Source organism: Pezoporus wallicus, unplaced genomic scaffold, assembly GCF_028554395.1.
Source record: "Pezoporus wallicus isolate ANWC-B61680 ecotype Strahan unplaced genomic scaffold, APGP_CSIRO_Pwel_v1 contig_7011, whole genome shotgun sequence".
NCBI classification, from domain to species: Eukaryota; Metazoa; Chordata; class Aves; order Psittaciformes; family Psittacidae; genus Pezoporus; species Pezoporus wallicus.
In genome coordinates, this window is record NW_026638234.1 from 3309636 (window position 1) to 3325776 (window position 16141).

General features: G+C 39.4%; 1 protein-coding gene across 3 annotated transcripts in view; it reads right to left on the reverse strand.

Annotated features, from left to right (window-relative positions):
• Positions 1-417: 417 nt before the first annotated feature.
• Positions 418-16141, reverse strand: part of MAP3K7CL (MAP3K7 C-terminal like) — a 35267-nt gene continuing 19543 nt past the window's right edge. For all 3 annotated transcript variants that reach the window (XM_057410191.1, XM_057410190.1, XM_057410188.1), the window contains 2 exons: positions 11241-11356; positions 418-756 (listed from right to left, as the gene is read on the reverse strand). In XM_057410191.1, coding sequence (XP_057266174.1) covers positions 576-756; positions 11241-11356 — 297 coding nt within the window. In that variant the 3' untranslated portion in view covers positions 418-575. The remainder of the gene's footprint in view (positions 757-11240; positions 11357-16141) is intronic.

Below are 16141 nucleotides of genomic sequence, written 5' to 3' on the forward strand. Positions count from 1 at the left end.
ATAATTATGTTACTTCAATTCTTAATGTGCAATTTCTGAGATTTTACACAGCAATGTAAAGCTGACATGGGATAATGAAGTATAGTTTTTACCAGTGAGGAGACCTGTTTTAATATAACTTCCAAACATTTCAGGCATGAGGAAAATAATTAAAAAAATCTTCACCAAACTAAAATTAACATACATGTATTTCATATATTAACATTGTCCTTGTTGTATGCCTTAGTATGGTCCAAATTTCCAACACAGAGACTATTTATATCATTTTCTAGTGTGTCCATATCTTCTTAAATTGGAAGAAATATGTTTAGAAAAGAAACTTGATCTACTAGAACATATAATGGGGATAGATTAACTTCAATTATGTTACTTGAAATAAAATATCCATTATATAATGGATGAAATATCCATTATATTAAGCTACTGGATGGCAAGCATTAAATCAAATATAGACTTCTACATACTCTGTATCTGTAGTAAAGTATTATAACATATTAAACAGACCTTTATTTTAAAATCTCTTTCCAGCACAGGACCAATCCTGTATTAACTGCCTCACATAAACTAATTGAGAGTTATGAGGACCCCTGTCTCTTTTGGTACTGTATTCTGAGCTTTTCCAGTTGCTCTACACACTGTGTCTGGGCCAGCTTCAGTGTTCGGTTCTCCTCTGTCAGTTCTGCATACTCCTTGGCCAGCTGAGCAGCATCCATGCTTTCTTTTTCCACTTGTTCCAGCCTGGCAATCAGCTCCTTTCTGAGGATTACAAAAAAACAAACAAAACCCCAAAGATTGAAAATGGCAGTACGCAAGTATTTGGCATCATGTGTTAGGTTAAAGCTGGGCTATAGGTTGTTAACATGCTATTTCTTGAGTTCCTGTGAAATAAAGACCTAGAAAATTAATTTGTTAAAAGCCTACCTTTCTCTTTAAAAAAAGGAGCTGCCAAAATCTCTGACAGGTTTGCTGTTCAATGACCAAACCTGCAAGATGCTAAGATACCTTCAAGTACCTCTAACTTCAGTAATAGCTGAACATGCAGTTCATGGGGAGAGAATCAAGTTCCTGGAAACCTCATGCTAATATTTAGCCTGAAGAATAACAGGTAATTTTTTTCTCAATACCAAACAATGTGTTTGTTTTCTGTTGTTTTTTGTTTGTTTGTTGTTTTTGTTTTTTGTTCTGTTAGTTGTATTTGTCAGTAAATTCTCTGAAGTACGCCTGGTTTCCTACTCTCTGCTACAAGAAAAAATAGTAAATAGTAGGCACATGAGCCTGAACTACATACATTGTTTCCATAATGTGTTTATGCTCAGACCTGTTTATGCTGAAGAAGAGTGATACTGCTGCAAACCTGACCCCTCCTGGTCTTTCTAAGAGCAGACGCAGGATTCAAGCTGTTACTTCTTTCTGGAGGGAGTCACACAGTGCCCTGTATTCCCAGAGCTGGGCAGGAGCTGCAGTCTCCTGTATAGTATCAACTGAAATTACCTCAGCACAAATTAAGATAAAAGAGGTCTTAAAACACACTGAAGGCATGAGTAACTCACAGGGTATCTAATCGCTCTCCACTTAGTTACCCAGCAGGCTGGTCTGGCCTCTGCTTTCTTTCCCCTGAAAATCAAATCATTTATTCACCCTTGCTACAGGAAATCTCTTCTAAAAGGTTCTCAGTTCTTTTGATCATTCTATCTCAGAGATTAGTTAATCTTCAACTGTTCATAGCCCTCTGACTTTATGTCTCAGTCATGTCAAAACAATACTTATAGATCATCAGTGGGAAGATGTAATGCCTTCAAAGTGGATAGCTTTTGTCACAGTCTTTAAAGGAGCCTTCTTGTCAGGCTAGACCAGTGATTTAAGATGGGAAATTCCTATGGCTTAGCAATTCTATCACTACATGTCAGAGTATTCGTGAAATGATAACATTTCAGTATTTGCTGATCACTTACATTACTTAGAGCTGCAAAACTACCAAACTACCAGTTACAGCAGCAAAACTATAAGCACGCAGGTTTTCAGAAGCATTTCTATTTGGTCTTCTTTTAGAATCCGTTTGATCTTCCCCAGTTTGATGTTCCTCTGTCTTTACTATAGCTTTAAGTGGCTGCACAGTTTTCCCCTAGTTTAGCTGACTGTTCACAAAGCTCCTGCAGTTCAAGGAGTTAAGTTAGCAGAGAGCCCTGGCACACTCATTTCTCCCGCGTTTCCCATTAACAAAAAAAAAAAAAAAAATTAGCAGCCATTATAGCAATTTTAAATCATCCAAATGCTGCAGTGTATAGAACTCCCCCCCCCCCCAGTAACTAAATACGTTGGCATTGTTTTATACCACTGGTGTACTGTATAGGAGCTATGCTGCAGCAAAGCTCTTCTGTTTCCTTTCATCAGGCTCTTGAGAGAAAACATCAAGAGCATATTTTTGTTCAGTAGAATTCTATTAACATTTGGTCCATTAGCTATAAAAATTTTAAAAGCAGCATTTCATTCCTCTTCATTGGGCCATACAAGATCAACCAATTTTTCAAATTGGCTAAGATGAACTTATCTTGCTAGACAGCTCGTATTAATGGGACTATAGGCCACAAAGGACTACTTGCATGTATGCTTTAGAGAGTGAGAAATGTATTTAATGACAATAAGACTTTACAAGTGTGGCATCTTTAATCACTTCAGTCTCTTAGGGCTTCCTCTAGAAGATTTCTGTCTCTTGGGAGCAAAAGAGAGCTTAGCAGTATTTCTTTGGTATTACTCTACTGGTGCAATGCTGGACTGAAGGATTAAATTAAACTCTTCCAAATTACAGACTGTTGACTCAGAAGTGTCCAAACAAATTAATTCAGAATCATTCTTCATTTTCTTACCCTTTAGGAGGTTCTTAAAGGGAGATGCAGTAAAAATATTAAGAAGCAATCAGCATCTTAAAAGCAGGTAAACCTTTTCCACAGGGACTTTTAGTAAAGAATTAAAAGAAAGGTATTAACTACTACATTTGGACTTGAGCCAGGAGTGGCACAGACAGACAACATGCAAACTCAGACAGCTCTATTAATGAGTGTCAGTCCTCATTTGATAAAATTAAGCTATATGCAGGCATGGCTTTTGTGCTGCTCTCTAGTAATACCCAAGCAGCACAGATAACATTTTTTTTCCCTTGGATTTAGCTTTTGTATTAAACAAAATATAAATGCATTAAAAACAAAATATACCCATTTCTGTAGTCCACAGTCTAGGACTCCCCTCATAGAAAACAGTTTCCTTGCACTGAGGTAGTAAAATTGCCCGCTTCTGAGTCAGCAGAACCTACTTATTCCCTTCCCATCAGGATCAACACCTGTTTATAGGGTAGGGTGATGTTTCAGGCAAATACTGTCAGCCTGCCACAGAGATCTAAAATTAGAGTACCAGGGAATTGCTAAATGTTATGAATGGTATGGTTTACGAAGCTCACAAAAGGATGAAGACAGTAACTAACATTTGCTTCTGATCTAATCCAGGATTTGAACTTAGCTTCCAGAGGTTAAAGAACACCATACTAAGCTCTTGCACCATCTAGCCTTTGTTATGGATGCTTAATAAATAAATCTAGTACTGTGTAATCTGTGTTTCCTGTTAATGGTTACCCTGAGTTTAAATACTAACAGCATTCATAAGGTATTTTCTAAAATGGTGCTGAGGTACTTGAAGCTTCAGGACAATCTGTAATATACAGTTTAAATGTTCTTTCTCAGGGAGGGGTTTAGGTGGGAAGAAGACAAGTGTGATTTGCATCATAAAGCAATAAACCACGAGCCACATTAGAGCAGAAGAAAAACCCAGCCTGGTCTTTGGGAAATAATTTCTCTTGTCCTGGCCTTAATGACTGACCATGCAGAGAACAGAGTTCCCTTACAGAAATATTCACAATGAATATATATCAAGAAAAATGACAGACAAAGCAGATAAACCTGTCTGAAGACAAGTGTATTTGGACATCAAGAAAAACTGCTTCAACAGTGCAAAGAGGCACACTTGTCTTTCCTCCATTGTGAACAACATATTCAGGATCATGCATCTCTGGTACTACACATTTCTTCCCAGCTAACAAGTGTCTGTGTGTTCTGGTGGGCATAAGATCATTTATTCTTCCCACATCTGACATGGCTTTCAAATCAGGAGGAATCGTGAAACCGTGTAACATAACTGCTGTCTAAGAAGACTGGTTTTGTGTTCAAAGTCTATAATTAATTTTTAAAACAAGCAGACAGCCTGTTTTAATGTAAATTAAGGCCCTTGTTCTCATGGGTGACTTCAACCACCCTGACATCTGTTGGAAGGAAGGTATGGCCCGGCACAAGCAATCCAGGAGGTTCCTCGATTATGTAGAAGACAACTTCCTTCTGCAAGTAATAGAAGAGCCGACAAGGAGAGGTGCCATGCTTGACCTCATGCTCACCAACAGGGAAGGGCTTGTTGGAAATGTGACGCTCCAGGGCAGCCTTGGATGCAGCGATCACAAGATGCTCGAATTTGAGATCCTCAGGACAGTGAGAAGAGCGTGTAGCAAGCTCACTGCCCTGGACTTCAAAAGAGCAGACTTTGGCCTCTTCAGGAACCTGCTTAGGAAGGTTCCATGGGATACAGCCCTAGAGGGCAGAGGGGCCCAAGACTCTTGGTTGATATTCAAGGATCACCTGCTACAAGCTCAGCAGTGTTGCAACCCAAACAGAAGGAAGTGCAGCAGGAGGGCCAGGAGACCTCCTTGGATGGATAAGGAGCTGCTGAGGAAAATTCAATTGAAAAAAGAGGTTTATAGTAAGTGGAAGCAAGGACAGGTGGCATAGGAAGAGTACAGGGATGTTGTCCGGGAAGCTAGGGACCAGGTTGGGAAAGCTAAGGCCCAGTTAGAATTAAACTTAGCTAGAGGTATTAAAGATAACAGGAAGGGATTCTACAGGTATGTAGCAAATAAAAAACAGACTAGGGAGAATGTAGGCCCCCTCAGGAAGCCCTCAGGAGAACTGGCTACCCTGGATTTGGAGAAGGCTGAGGTTCTGAATGACTTCTTTGCTTCGGTCTTCACTGGCAAAGGCTCTGACCAAACCACCCAAGTCTTGGAAGGCAGATGCAGGGACTGTGAGAATGAAGACCTTGTGCCCACTGTAGAAGAGGATCTGAACGTGCACAAGTCCATGGGTCCTGATGAGATCCATCCGCAGGTCCTGAAGGAGCTGGTGAATGAAGTTGCGAAGCTGCTGGCCATCATATTTGAGAAATCATGGCAGTCAGGGGAAGTTCCCGATGACTGGAAAAAGGGAAATATAACCCCCATTTTCAAGAAGGGGAAAATGGATGACCCGGGGAATTACAGACCAGTCAGTCTCACTCTGTGCCTGGCAAAACCTTGGAGCAGATTCTCCTGGAAGGCATGCTAAGGCACATGAAAATCAACAAGGTGCTTGGTGACAGCCAGCATGGCTTCACTAAGGGGAAATCCTGCCTGACCAATTTGGTGGCCTTCTATGATGGGGCTACAGAACTGATGGACAGGGGTAGAGCAGTTGATGTCATCTACCTGGACTTGTGTAAAGCGTTCAACACTGTCCCACATGACATCCTTGTCTCTAAATTGGAGCAACATCAATTTGATGGATGGACCACTCAGTGGATAACGCAGTGGCTGGATGGCCACACACAAAGAGTTGTGGTCAATGGCTCAATGCCCGGCTGGAGACCAGTAACGAGTGGTGTCCCTCAGGGATCGGTGTTGGGACCGGTCTTGTTCAACATCTTTGTCGCTGACATGGACAGTGGGATTGAGTGCGCCCTCAGCAGGTTTGCCGATGACACCAAGCTGTATGGTTCGGTTGATACGCTGGAGGGAAGGAATGCCATCCAGAGGGACCTTGACACGCTTGTGAGGTGGGCTGATGCCAACCTCATGAAGTTTAACCATGCCAAGTGAAAGGTCCTACACCTGGGTGGGAGCAATCCCAGGCACAGCTACAGGTTGGGCAGAGAAGAGATTCAGAGCAGCCCTGCAGAGAAGGACTTGGGGGTGTTGGTCAATGAGAAAATGAACATGGGCCGGCAGCGTGCGCTTGCAGCCCAGAAAGCCAACCGTATCCTGGCCTGCATCAAAAGGAGCGTGACCAGCAGGTCCAAGGAGGTGATCCTGCCCCTCTACTCTGCTCTCGTGAGACCTCACCTGGAGTATTGTGTGCAGTTCTGGTGTCCTCAACAGAAAAAGGACATGGAACTGTTGGAACAAGTCCGGAGAAGGGCCACGAGGATGATTGGGGACTGGAGCATCTCCCGTATGAAGACAGGCTGAGGAAGTTGGGGCTGTTCAGCCTGGGGAAGAGAAGGCTGCATGGAGACCTCATAGCAGCCTTCCAGTATCTGAAGGGGGCCTATAGGGATGCTGGGGAGGGACTCTTCATTAGGGACTGTAGTGACAGGACAAGGGGTAACGGGTTAAAACTTAAACAGGGGAAGTTTAGATTGGATATAAGGAGGAAACTCTTTCCTGTTAGGGTGGTGAGGCACTGGAATAGGTTGCCCAGGGAGGTTGTGAATGCTCCATCCCTGGCAGTGTTCAAGACGAGGCTGGACGAGGCCTTGCGTGAGATGATTTAGTGTGAGGTGTCCCTGCCCACGGCAGGGGGGTTGGAACTCGATGATCTTAAGGTCCTTTCCAACCGTAATTATTCTATGATTCTATGATTCTATGCCAGCACATAAAAGTTCCTTAAGTATTCATCACTGCAATTGGCCAAGCTGAGGTTTCTCTTTCTATATATAAAATTGTAATTTCCACTGCTTGGCATGATGATGAAAAATCAGGTCTAGAATGGGAAAATTATTAAGATAAAAAAATTGCCTTTATGTTTCATACCGATCTTTCTCTGCAGTACCTGGAAGTCTGAAGACTACTTGTCCCAATAGCGTTCCAAAAGACACTCCAGAAATAGTGTACCTGGAGAAACCATCTGGACTTGAGACCTTAGAATCAGTCCTATGGTCATGAGAGCATGCTAAAGCATATGGAAGGATGCCACAAAATTAAGCAGACATCTCCACTGCATGTCTGCTGTAATGTATGTAAAAGAAGGAAACAAATCATATCCATGGCAAAGAAAAGGAATGATCCTAAACCAGGTGGTGATCGAATGATATTTTCTGGAGAGTTATATTAGAATTGTCTGGGGGAGGAAAAAGAGAAAACCAGCCAGTGCTAAGAATATAAGATATAGCTAGCAACCATGACAACTCTAATATTTAACTACATAATCCAGGGTCATTATCTAGTAATAGCAATATAACAAGTGCTCAAAATAACCAGCCATCCCATCCCTTTCACCCAAACTTAGATACCCAAAAGCATCTGTTATGGAAATACATGTGTGTTTCTGGAACATAAATTAAATTACATTCTATGACCTAAATGTGGTGTGCTCTCTCTTCCACACCCTCTTCTTTCTTTTTGATCGTGTCTTCCATTCCAGAGTGATTTTGTCCATTGTGCTACATATTGCTGGCATAAATGGGAAGAGTTCGAGTGAAGGCAGCAAAGCTATGATTATTTGTATTAGTATTTGTATTGTATGTACCCAGTGTTGTTTTAAATTCTTTCAATTCTTGCTTCCTTTGTCTTTTTCCTGAGTAACTTCTTTCCCCTTATTATTTGCTTTGTCCTTTGATTTTCCTATTGTTTTTTGAACCTGCAACCACCCTTTCTCTTTCACATTTTGCATTTTCCTGTGAAATAGTTATTGTCTTCTCTCCCACTCCCAGCCTAATACATTCTCTGGCCATCTATATTGCATTCAAGACAAAGGGACAAATAAGCTCTGGTTTTGGCTTGATGAAAAACAATGCTTGTCATTTCACACCACTGCCTTTCTATGCTTCAGCTAATACTCGTTCTTCACACTACAGTGAGAGACAAGTCAAGCTAAGCATAACTGAAAGCCCTTGAAAAGTTGCAAAATAGGAAATGTTTTTTAGTATTATAAACAATGTTAGTCAACTTTCTTAAAGATGCCTCCTCTAGAAATATACCTGCATGTATTATTTCCTGCGTAAAAGGTTACACTGGACTTTGGAGGTTGAAACAAAAATGATTTTAAATGGAATGAATAGTATTCCTTTTCTTTTTTTTTTTCACTAGAAAGCTCCAGTTCCTGTATGGAGATTTATGTCAGGTTGACTTAATATTATTTCTGCCCCCTAGGCAAAAATATTTGCTCAATCCATTTTCTGCTCTTCTCCTGATAATTATTGTATTGTGCGCACAGTGTACTATCAGTAGACATCACAGGTGCAGTTACAGCCTGGTGGGACTTGACATTTGAATTCCACAGGTGAGTAGATCTGTGGAGAGGAAGTTCAGAGCACTGGCAGGGGTACCATCCAACAGCACTTCTGGTTGCCCGTGGTAAAAATGTATGCTGAAAAACACTGCACAAAGTGTTTGCTCCCGCTGCAAGGGATGAACAGCTGTCTTTGTCCATTTTATCAAAATAATATTTAAAATAAATAGACAATAGATAGCAGGTGTATTACTCATTATGAACGTTTACTTCCGTACATTCGAATTCAAATGTAGAAGATACAGACACCTGCAACAGGAGCAAATTTCAGAAGCTGCAAACTCAGACTTTTCAGAGAAAGCACAAAAGCGTCCTTTGATTATGAGAATGGAATATTCAACACACAGGACACACATGACATCCATTCTTCTCCACTTCATTCAGTATATGATACCCCATAAACTTCCTTTCACTCTCAAACTGTAACTGTTTAGAACATTTTTAGATATAAATCAGTGATCACTAGACAAAAACCCTCTTTTACTTTTTGCTTATTCCTTCACCTCTGCACTTATACTCCCTTTCTATCTAGTTTTATATAAAAATCAGGGCCAATGTGTTCAGATTGTGTATACCCACATACCCACATGTGCCCTAATAACTTCTTAATCCACCTTCCCATTTTAGCTGAACTTCATGTGGTGAAGAGGTCCCAGTTAGTTTCTGGAAGGTTTTATAAAAACAGACTGCTACAGAAAGAAAAGGCATCCCAAAGGGGAAATGCAGTGTCATGAGACCTTCATGATACCTCCTTCAAAATACTACAAAATGGAGAATCTGCTTGGAGGGAGGAGTCATAAATAGTTTACATCTGGAGGAAAAAAGCTTCCCAAAGCCTGAAGGACCACTTCTTCAGATTAAGAGATTTGGAAGGTGGTAAAAGGTGCTGCACTGGTATTAGTTTTGTTTAGGCATTTCGCAGCTGCACAGCATGTGAGTATCTAGTCCATAGATACATAATTAGAAGGCACATAAAAATCACAATAATATAATTCTATTTGCTGCCTTATTCAGCCAACCTTGTTTAACATATGTTTACCAGGGCATGAAATCCTCTATCCACAGAACAGGTTCTGCAAAGGAAGCAGTGGTGGAAGCTTCCTCACATTATTTGACTGTTGATATCCATTGGTGGAATTAGGGAAAATGCCAGCCTGAAGCCCCTAAATTCAGGATAACCACTGCTGAGAGGCTGACTTCTAGGCTCAGAGGTTGATTAGGGTAGTTTTGAGGTCAGGTAAACAGTTTTGTGCATGTATCTGCCATTCCCAAGGAGTAAAATACTTCTAATTCAGCAAGTAACACAGACTCCATAGATAAAAAAAAAATGCATTCACATAGTATTTTTTTTCATTCTTTCAGATGCAAAAATATATATGTGAGTCTAGTTTTCAAGGGCTCCAAGCTTCATAAATGTGCCAACTGGTTCAGGGATGTGTCAGTAATAATAATGCATTTATGTTTAGTAGACTCTAAAAACCAAATGATCTAAGGTCACCTTTTGAGTTTATACATCAAAAGTTAAGCGCTTTAATGCCAGTTAGTATTTTATAGTCCATTTTGATTTTCAGAGAAGACAAACATACATGGTTTCCACTGAATTAATGTGGTTGCTAAATACACACGTACGCAGCTGATATTAGACAATCAAATTTGACAAATCATTGTAAAACTATTTTAATTAATTATCTTCTCTACAGGTTTTTAAAAACACCAATTACTTTTGATTGGTCAAGTTCAATTAATGATGAATCAAATGCAAACATTGGGACAATGTTTTTTTCTAACTTTCATGCCAGTTTGTCAGCAACTGAGCATCATAAAGGTCCTACAGTGGAAGGGGATTTGTAGAGGGAAACCTTAACTAGTTCCAACACTTTAGGCAACTAACTATATTGTGCCTGTAGCCATCAACCCTGATAAAGACAAGCTTCACTTTCTTACCCTGCATAGTTTGGATTCAAGGTCATCTTTGGCTGTCTTACTTCTATGAGTACAGGATTTCATCAGTTTCCCTCCCATCAGCTTGCTTCTGCAGCTCAATACTCACACAGATGCAAATTTGGATGTACTGCATGGTCAGCTGGTACAAAGATTGCTATGAAACAGATACAGTGGACCAAAAGCCCAGCTCTTTTGACCCCTGTTGCTATATTACAAATGTTTCTGTTCAAGTAGCATTTGAAAGAATCATGATGTGGTCTTCATTTTCACAAGAAGTCTGAGATCTAGACTGAGGTAACTCCCTGAGGAAGGCAAAACTGCTAGAGTCACCTTCAGTGTGAATGTGAAAATAAAAAAGAATTTGAAAGAGAAAGTTTACTTAGCAGTAACTGTTATTACTTGGGGTTTGTTGCCTGTTAAAAACTTCCACTACTCACCGTCTTTCCTCTCTATATGTTAATTTTTCAGGTTTCTTGTGCAAAGGGACTGAAAATCACAGAGCACACTTTGCCATTTAACAGTCATGCAAAGATGACAGGGGTATAAGTATAGGTCACAGACAAGAAAATGTCTCCAGCTTCTGCACTTTGGATATGAACACCTAAAATTTTGATGTACACAGAGACAATGCACCTATTAGTAAACAGAAAAATGTTCACTAATATTGTCAAATACTCTAAACTTAATAGTTCATTAAAATGTGTAAAGCTAAATTGAAGGAAATTTCCCTAAAACTAAAAAGAGGGCTCACACCAGCTGAAACAGACTGGTGTGACTTGTAGGCTGCCAATGGAGGTTTCAAGGGACATCTGTATAACTGAGGGCCCAGTGACTCTCAGGCAGAGGTGTAAGGTCAGCAAATATCACATGAAACCCCCATGTTTAAAACAGGATTTTACAAAGAGAATATACAACAGTAAATACTTTTGGGAAATTACTCACTTTCTTTCTTCCAGCAGCGCAATTTCTTTCTTGACCTCATGGTACTCTTCTGCTATTTTGCAGTGCTGTTTGTACACCTGCATAGATTCTTTAGAGTCGTGACAAGGAGGCAGTGGCTTTAAGAACAGAAGAAAAAGAAGAAGAAGAAAATAGTGCTTTTGAATGAAATTTTTGGAAAAAAACATACACTTTGAAAGATCCAATAATTATCTTAATTCCTGTGAGAATACTTAGAGAAATTTCCCCTCACCTCACAACTGCAGGATACAGACAAATATTCCTAGTGATTGCCTTTCATGGAGGGGAAAGAACACTTCCCCACATAAAAATATGCATAAACCCTCAAACCTTGTAAGGATTTTCAGGACTTCCCTTGTCAACTTTGCAAAGTATCCCAAAAGATTGTTCAAAGAAAGATTTCTCCCTTAGTTTTTCAGCTACAGTGATATAAGATTGCTAAAGTTGATGCACTGATCAGACCCATGAAAAAATATGTATGTGTTTTCACTGCAGAAACTGCAGCACTGAGTAGAAGGGTAATTTGAGTGCAAACAAGCTCTTATTCCCCAATTCTGCAAGATGGCAAGAAAAGACTTGGAAAGCTATTGACTAAACACTCTTTTTTTCATAGATGCAATGCTTATTCCACTTTATTACTAAACAGGACAGGACCATGAACTGGGACACTGGGGCTGATTCCGCTTGACTCAACAGGAGTTACACTGCTGACTCCAGTGGAGCCAGGATTTCATGATGGGTTCTACCCCAGTAATGCCTCAAGCTGCAAGTAGTTTGCTCAAGAACATACTGAGTTTCTCTGCATCTTTAATTCCTGTAGAAGAAGGGGATATATTTAGTTAGCAGAAATGTCATGAGAGCTGTATCAGTTATATTTGCAAAGTGTTTTGAATTTCCATAAGAAGTGCAGGTGAGATTGAGTGCAGAAGGATGCATCAACTAAAAAAAAACAACCAAAAAAAACCCCAAACCAAACAGATAAAAAAAGATACAGCAAAGGCAAAAGCTCCACACCTCCTAACCTAAATACCAACATTATTGAAGCAAGATTTTAATTTGTTTTTTTTATAATTCACACTGGAGGTAATAAATATAGCAAATAAACCCTCACTGTCCTGGGATTTTCATCCAAGGTCTTAAAAATATGGTTTGGTTAAATGTCAGTGCTTTTTGATCCTTAAAAAGGAACCTAATTTAGGTTTCAGGCTTGACTGTCACATTTGGGCTGTAACACTTTCAGGAAGTGTAGTATTTTTAAGTTATTAGCCATGAATCAATTGACTGTAAATGAACTTCAAATAGCATGCTTGAGCCACCTGTCTGAAGCAAAAGGAAGCACTTAAAATAGTTTCTTTACTGTCCAGTTAAATAACATCCAATTGCCTTTTGCAATATAAGTAGATTATGTTTTATTTCTTCTTGTCCTTCTTTGACTCTTCTCTGTAGTGTAATATTCCTTCAATGACACTGTTAGGGAAAGCGCAAGTCTCCAGACTTTTCGTATGTATGATCTTGTAAACATTTGTTTAACTAAACTGGAAATTTAGATTTTACTAAACATATTCAGAGACAAAGATTAAAACTATTTTTATCCAGGAGGCAGGGTAAGTTGGCTTCAGACATATCGTAATGCACAGATGTAACTAATGCATGGACCTTGCAAGTACTTGCAGATAGCATGTGGTTCCTCACCAAAACTTTAACACAAGCACTCACTTTCATGTTTGAAATGTGAAATTGCTGTGGCAGAACTGTTTCACAGCGTATTGTTTCATTCTCTCTGAGCTTGGAGATTTTGGGAACCCAGGGAAAGGGCAGTCCATTACTTGATGCATCTGGTCCTTAGGAAAGGGCTTTTAATTGCATTTCAATGTGGATGAGCAATAGCACCATTCACATAGCCGCCCAAATAATAAGCATAAATTTAACAAGACAGAATATAGAAGTCTCAGTGCTCTAATCCAAGAATGCAAGGGTGAGCCAAAGTAGCATCTCTGGTATCTACCACAGATCAGCAAACAACGAATGCGTCACAATAAAACGATTTTGAACAGTAAGCCTGGGGAAAGTCCCCAAATAGTGATATTTCAAAAGAAAAAAAAAAAAAAAAATCTTGCTTTTGCTTCCAACTCAGTTTCCGCATATCTAGCTGGTTTAAACCAGTTTAAAAATTCAAGCAGCATTCAATTTCTATATTCCAGCTTCCCACTCAAATGATATATATAGAGAGCTAAAAATTATCTAGCCATGCTGAGACTTAGTATCTAATTCCCACTTAGACCAGTTGCTGACTTTCAAACCCCTTCCTATCATTATTCCCTCTTCAGTGTCTTTTTTTCACACGTTGATATTTTATCACTCAAAATAAACTGACAACAAAAGATACAATCAGTTTACTAATATTCTGTTCATAAAATTCTCTATATCAAGATTTTTTTTTTAATTTGGGTGTATTTTTACATCAAAATGTAATTTTGATTATGTTTCTGTACGACTGGGCAATTTGGTTTGCTACTTTTTAATTTTGAAATTTCTAAGAAAAGCTTTGAAGATAGTACCTACAGTTTGAGTAATTTCTGGCCAGCAGAACATGGAACAGGCTTATATATTCATTATTTAGCAAATACCTCCACTGCAATTGCAAGAAAAAGAGATAGAAATCTGGTCGCTTCTTTGCTGCTCACCAAAAAATTCAAGCCAACACAAAAGCACAGATAAATTATTTTACCCATGTCTAATAGCCTATTTTTTTGACATAAACAAAAGTGCAAATAATTAATGATACATCTGTTCCCACTAAGAGAAGCATTTTCAGAAGACAGCAGGGCAAACTCCTGAAGAACAAATTCAGGAACAGAGGCAAAACTTATTTTTGTTTTTATTTTTTGCTTGTTGGACGGGTAACTCCAACTGGCCAGCAGACATTTAGAGAATTAGCATATTTCCACAGAAAAGAAAATAGTAACAGAATAGTAACAATTACTGGACTAACCTATATCATCTAAATGCAAATGGGAGAAACCTGCAAAAACAGCAAGTCTGGTCCCGTTATCGGAAGCATATCTTGCCATTCACACACTTGCCCAGTTCTTAGAAAAACTGAAGTCCCCTGCCCAGTTGTAAGACTGGCCCAGAGCCTCACCAAGAATTACAAGCATTTTCATCATTTCCAGTTTGGGTTTCCTGAAATAGGTTTGTATTATACCAGCACTAAATTTCATTCAAATGGTGCCAGCACTATATTTCATTCAAGTGTTTTTATTGTGCCAACACTGTATTTCATTCAAACGGTGCGTCTTTGTCCTATGTGTTTTACCACTGAGATGTACTTACAGAGAGTTCTCATATACTTTCCAAGACCTGTGTCTTGGCAAAGCTGCATTCCTCTAAGCATCCTAGATGAAATTTCTATTCTCCTTAGCTTATCCAAACAGTCTTTCTCTGATCCCCATTCATAGAATTATAGAATCAACTAGGTTGGCAAAGATCTTTAAGGTTATCAAGTCCAACCATGACTGACAAGTCCACCACTAAACCATGTCACTAACAGCTTCATCTACATGGTTTTTAAACACTTCCAGGGACAATGATTCCACCACTTCCCCGGGCACCCTGTGTCAATGCCTGATCACTCTTTCTGTGAAGAAATTTTTCCTAATATCCAATCTAAACCTCCCTGGCACAGCTTGAAGCTGTTTCCTATTGTCTGTTGTTTGTTTCTTGGGAGAAGAGACCGAAACCCGCTTCACTACAACTTCCTTTCAGGTAGATGTATAGAGCAATAAGGTCCCCCTAAGCCTTCTCTTCTTCAGACTAAACAATCCCAGTTCCCTCAGTTGTTCCTCATCACGCTTGTGCTCCAGACCCTTCACCAGATCAGTTGACCTTTTCTGGACCTGCCCCAGCAACTTCCGTTCTACCTGGAATGATTTTTCTGAATGCCTGTGGCCAGGCCATGGGAAGTGTTGCAGATGCTACCCTGATGGCATTCCTGTGGCAGATAACTGGAATTCCCAGCAGAAAGCATTTTTCATCTATGAAGTCTGTAATTTATTTATTTTTTTTTGAGTTCACTAGTTTATCGAGGTGACTAATTACAAAAGTCCTTAATAAAGTTCAATTTGCAGTATATATTTTTTTCACTCAGGAGCTAACAGCCTTGCTTACATTTCTCCTTAGGACAGCCCAAGCTTGTTACTTCATGAAGTATCTTGCCCATCCATAAATTAATATATATAAAAGCATACCTGCTACATAAGCAAAAAACACCCCTGCCGAAGAAAGTTATATTTAATGGTAACAGTTGCTACTTCTAATCCTGCTTATTTCAGGCTTCACTGTCATCCACCCTCATTTTCCTGTGCTGACAAAATATGCACACACAGCATCTCTGATTTTGTTCACCAAGTTAGTAAAAAAGCTACAGCTTTCAGTCACACTGGTGTTCTATACTACTATTCCCAATTTTCAACAACGCCTGATTACTCCTTGTATTTTGTTGAATAATTCACTATGACATTGACAACCATTCTACAGAATCCAGCAAGTAGACACTAAGAGATCCTGTTATAGGCTATTCATAACTGCACATATCTATGTACATCTTTACAAGACATATGCGTGGTTTATTTAGATTTTTGTTTGGAATCCAGGTATGAAAGATGTGGGAAGATGATATGCAAAGGCAGTTCATGAAGAACTAGAAAGAGCCTGAGCAGTTCTGCCTGTTTCTTAAGAAAGGCTGAAGGAGCTGTTCTAATTAAATTTTTGTTGGGGGATACAAAATGAGAGTTATCACCAATTTTTTTTGCTTCACCACTCCCACGACAAAGTGTGTTTTGCCTTGCCATATGAATATCAGCATTACATGTCCACAGAAGTTG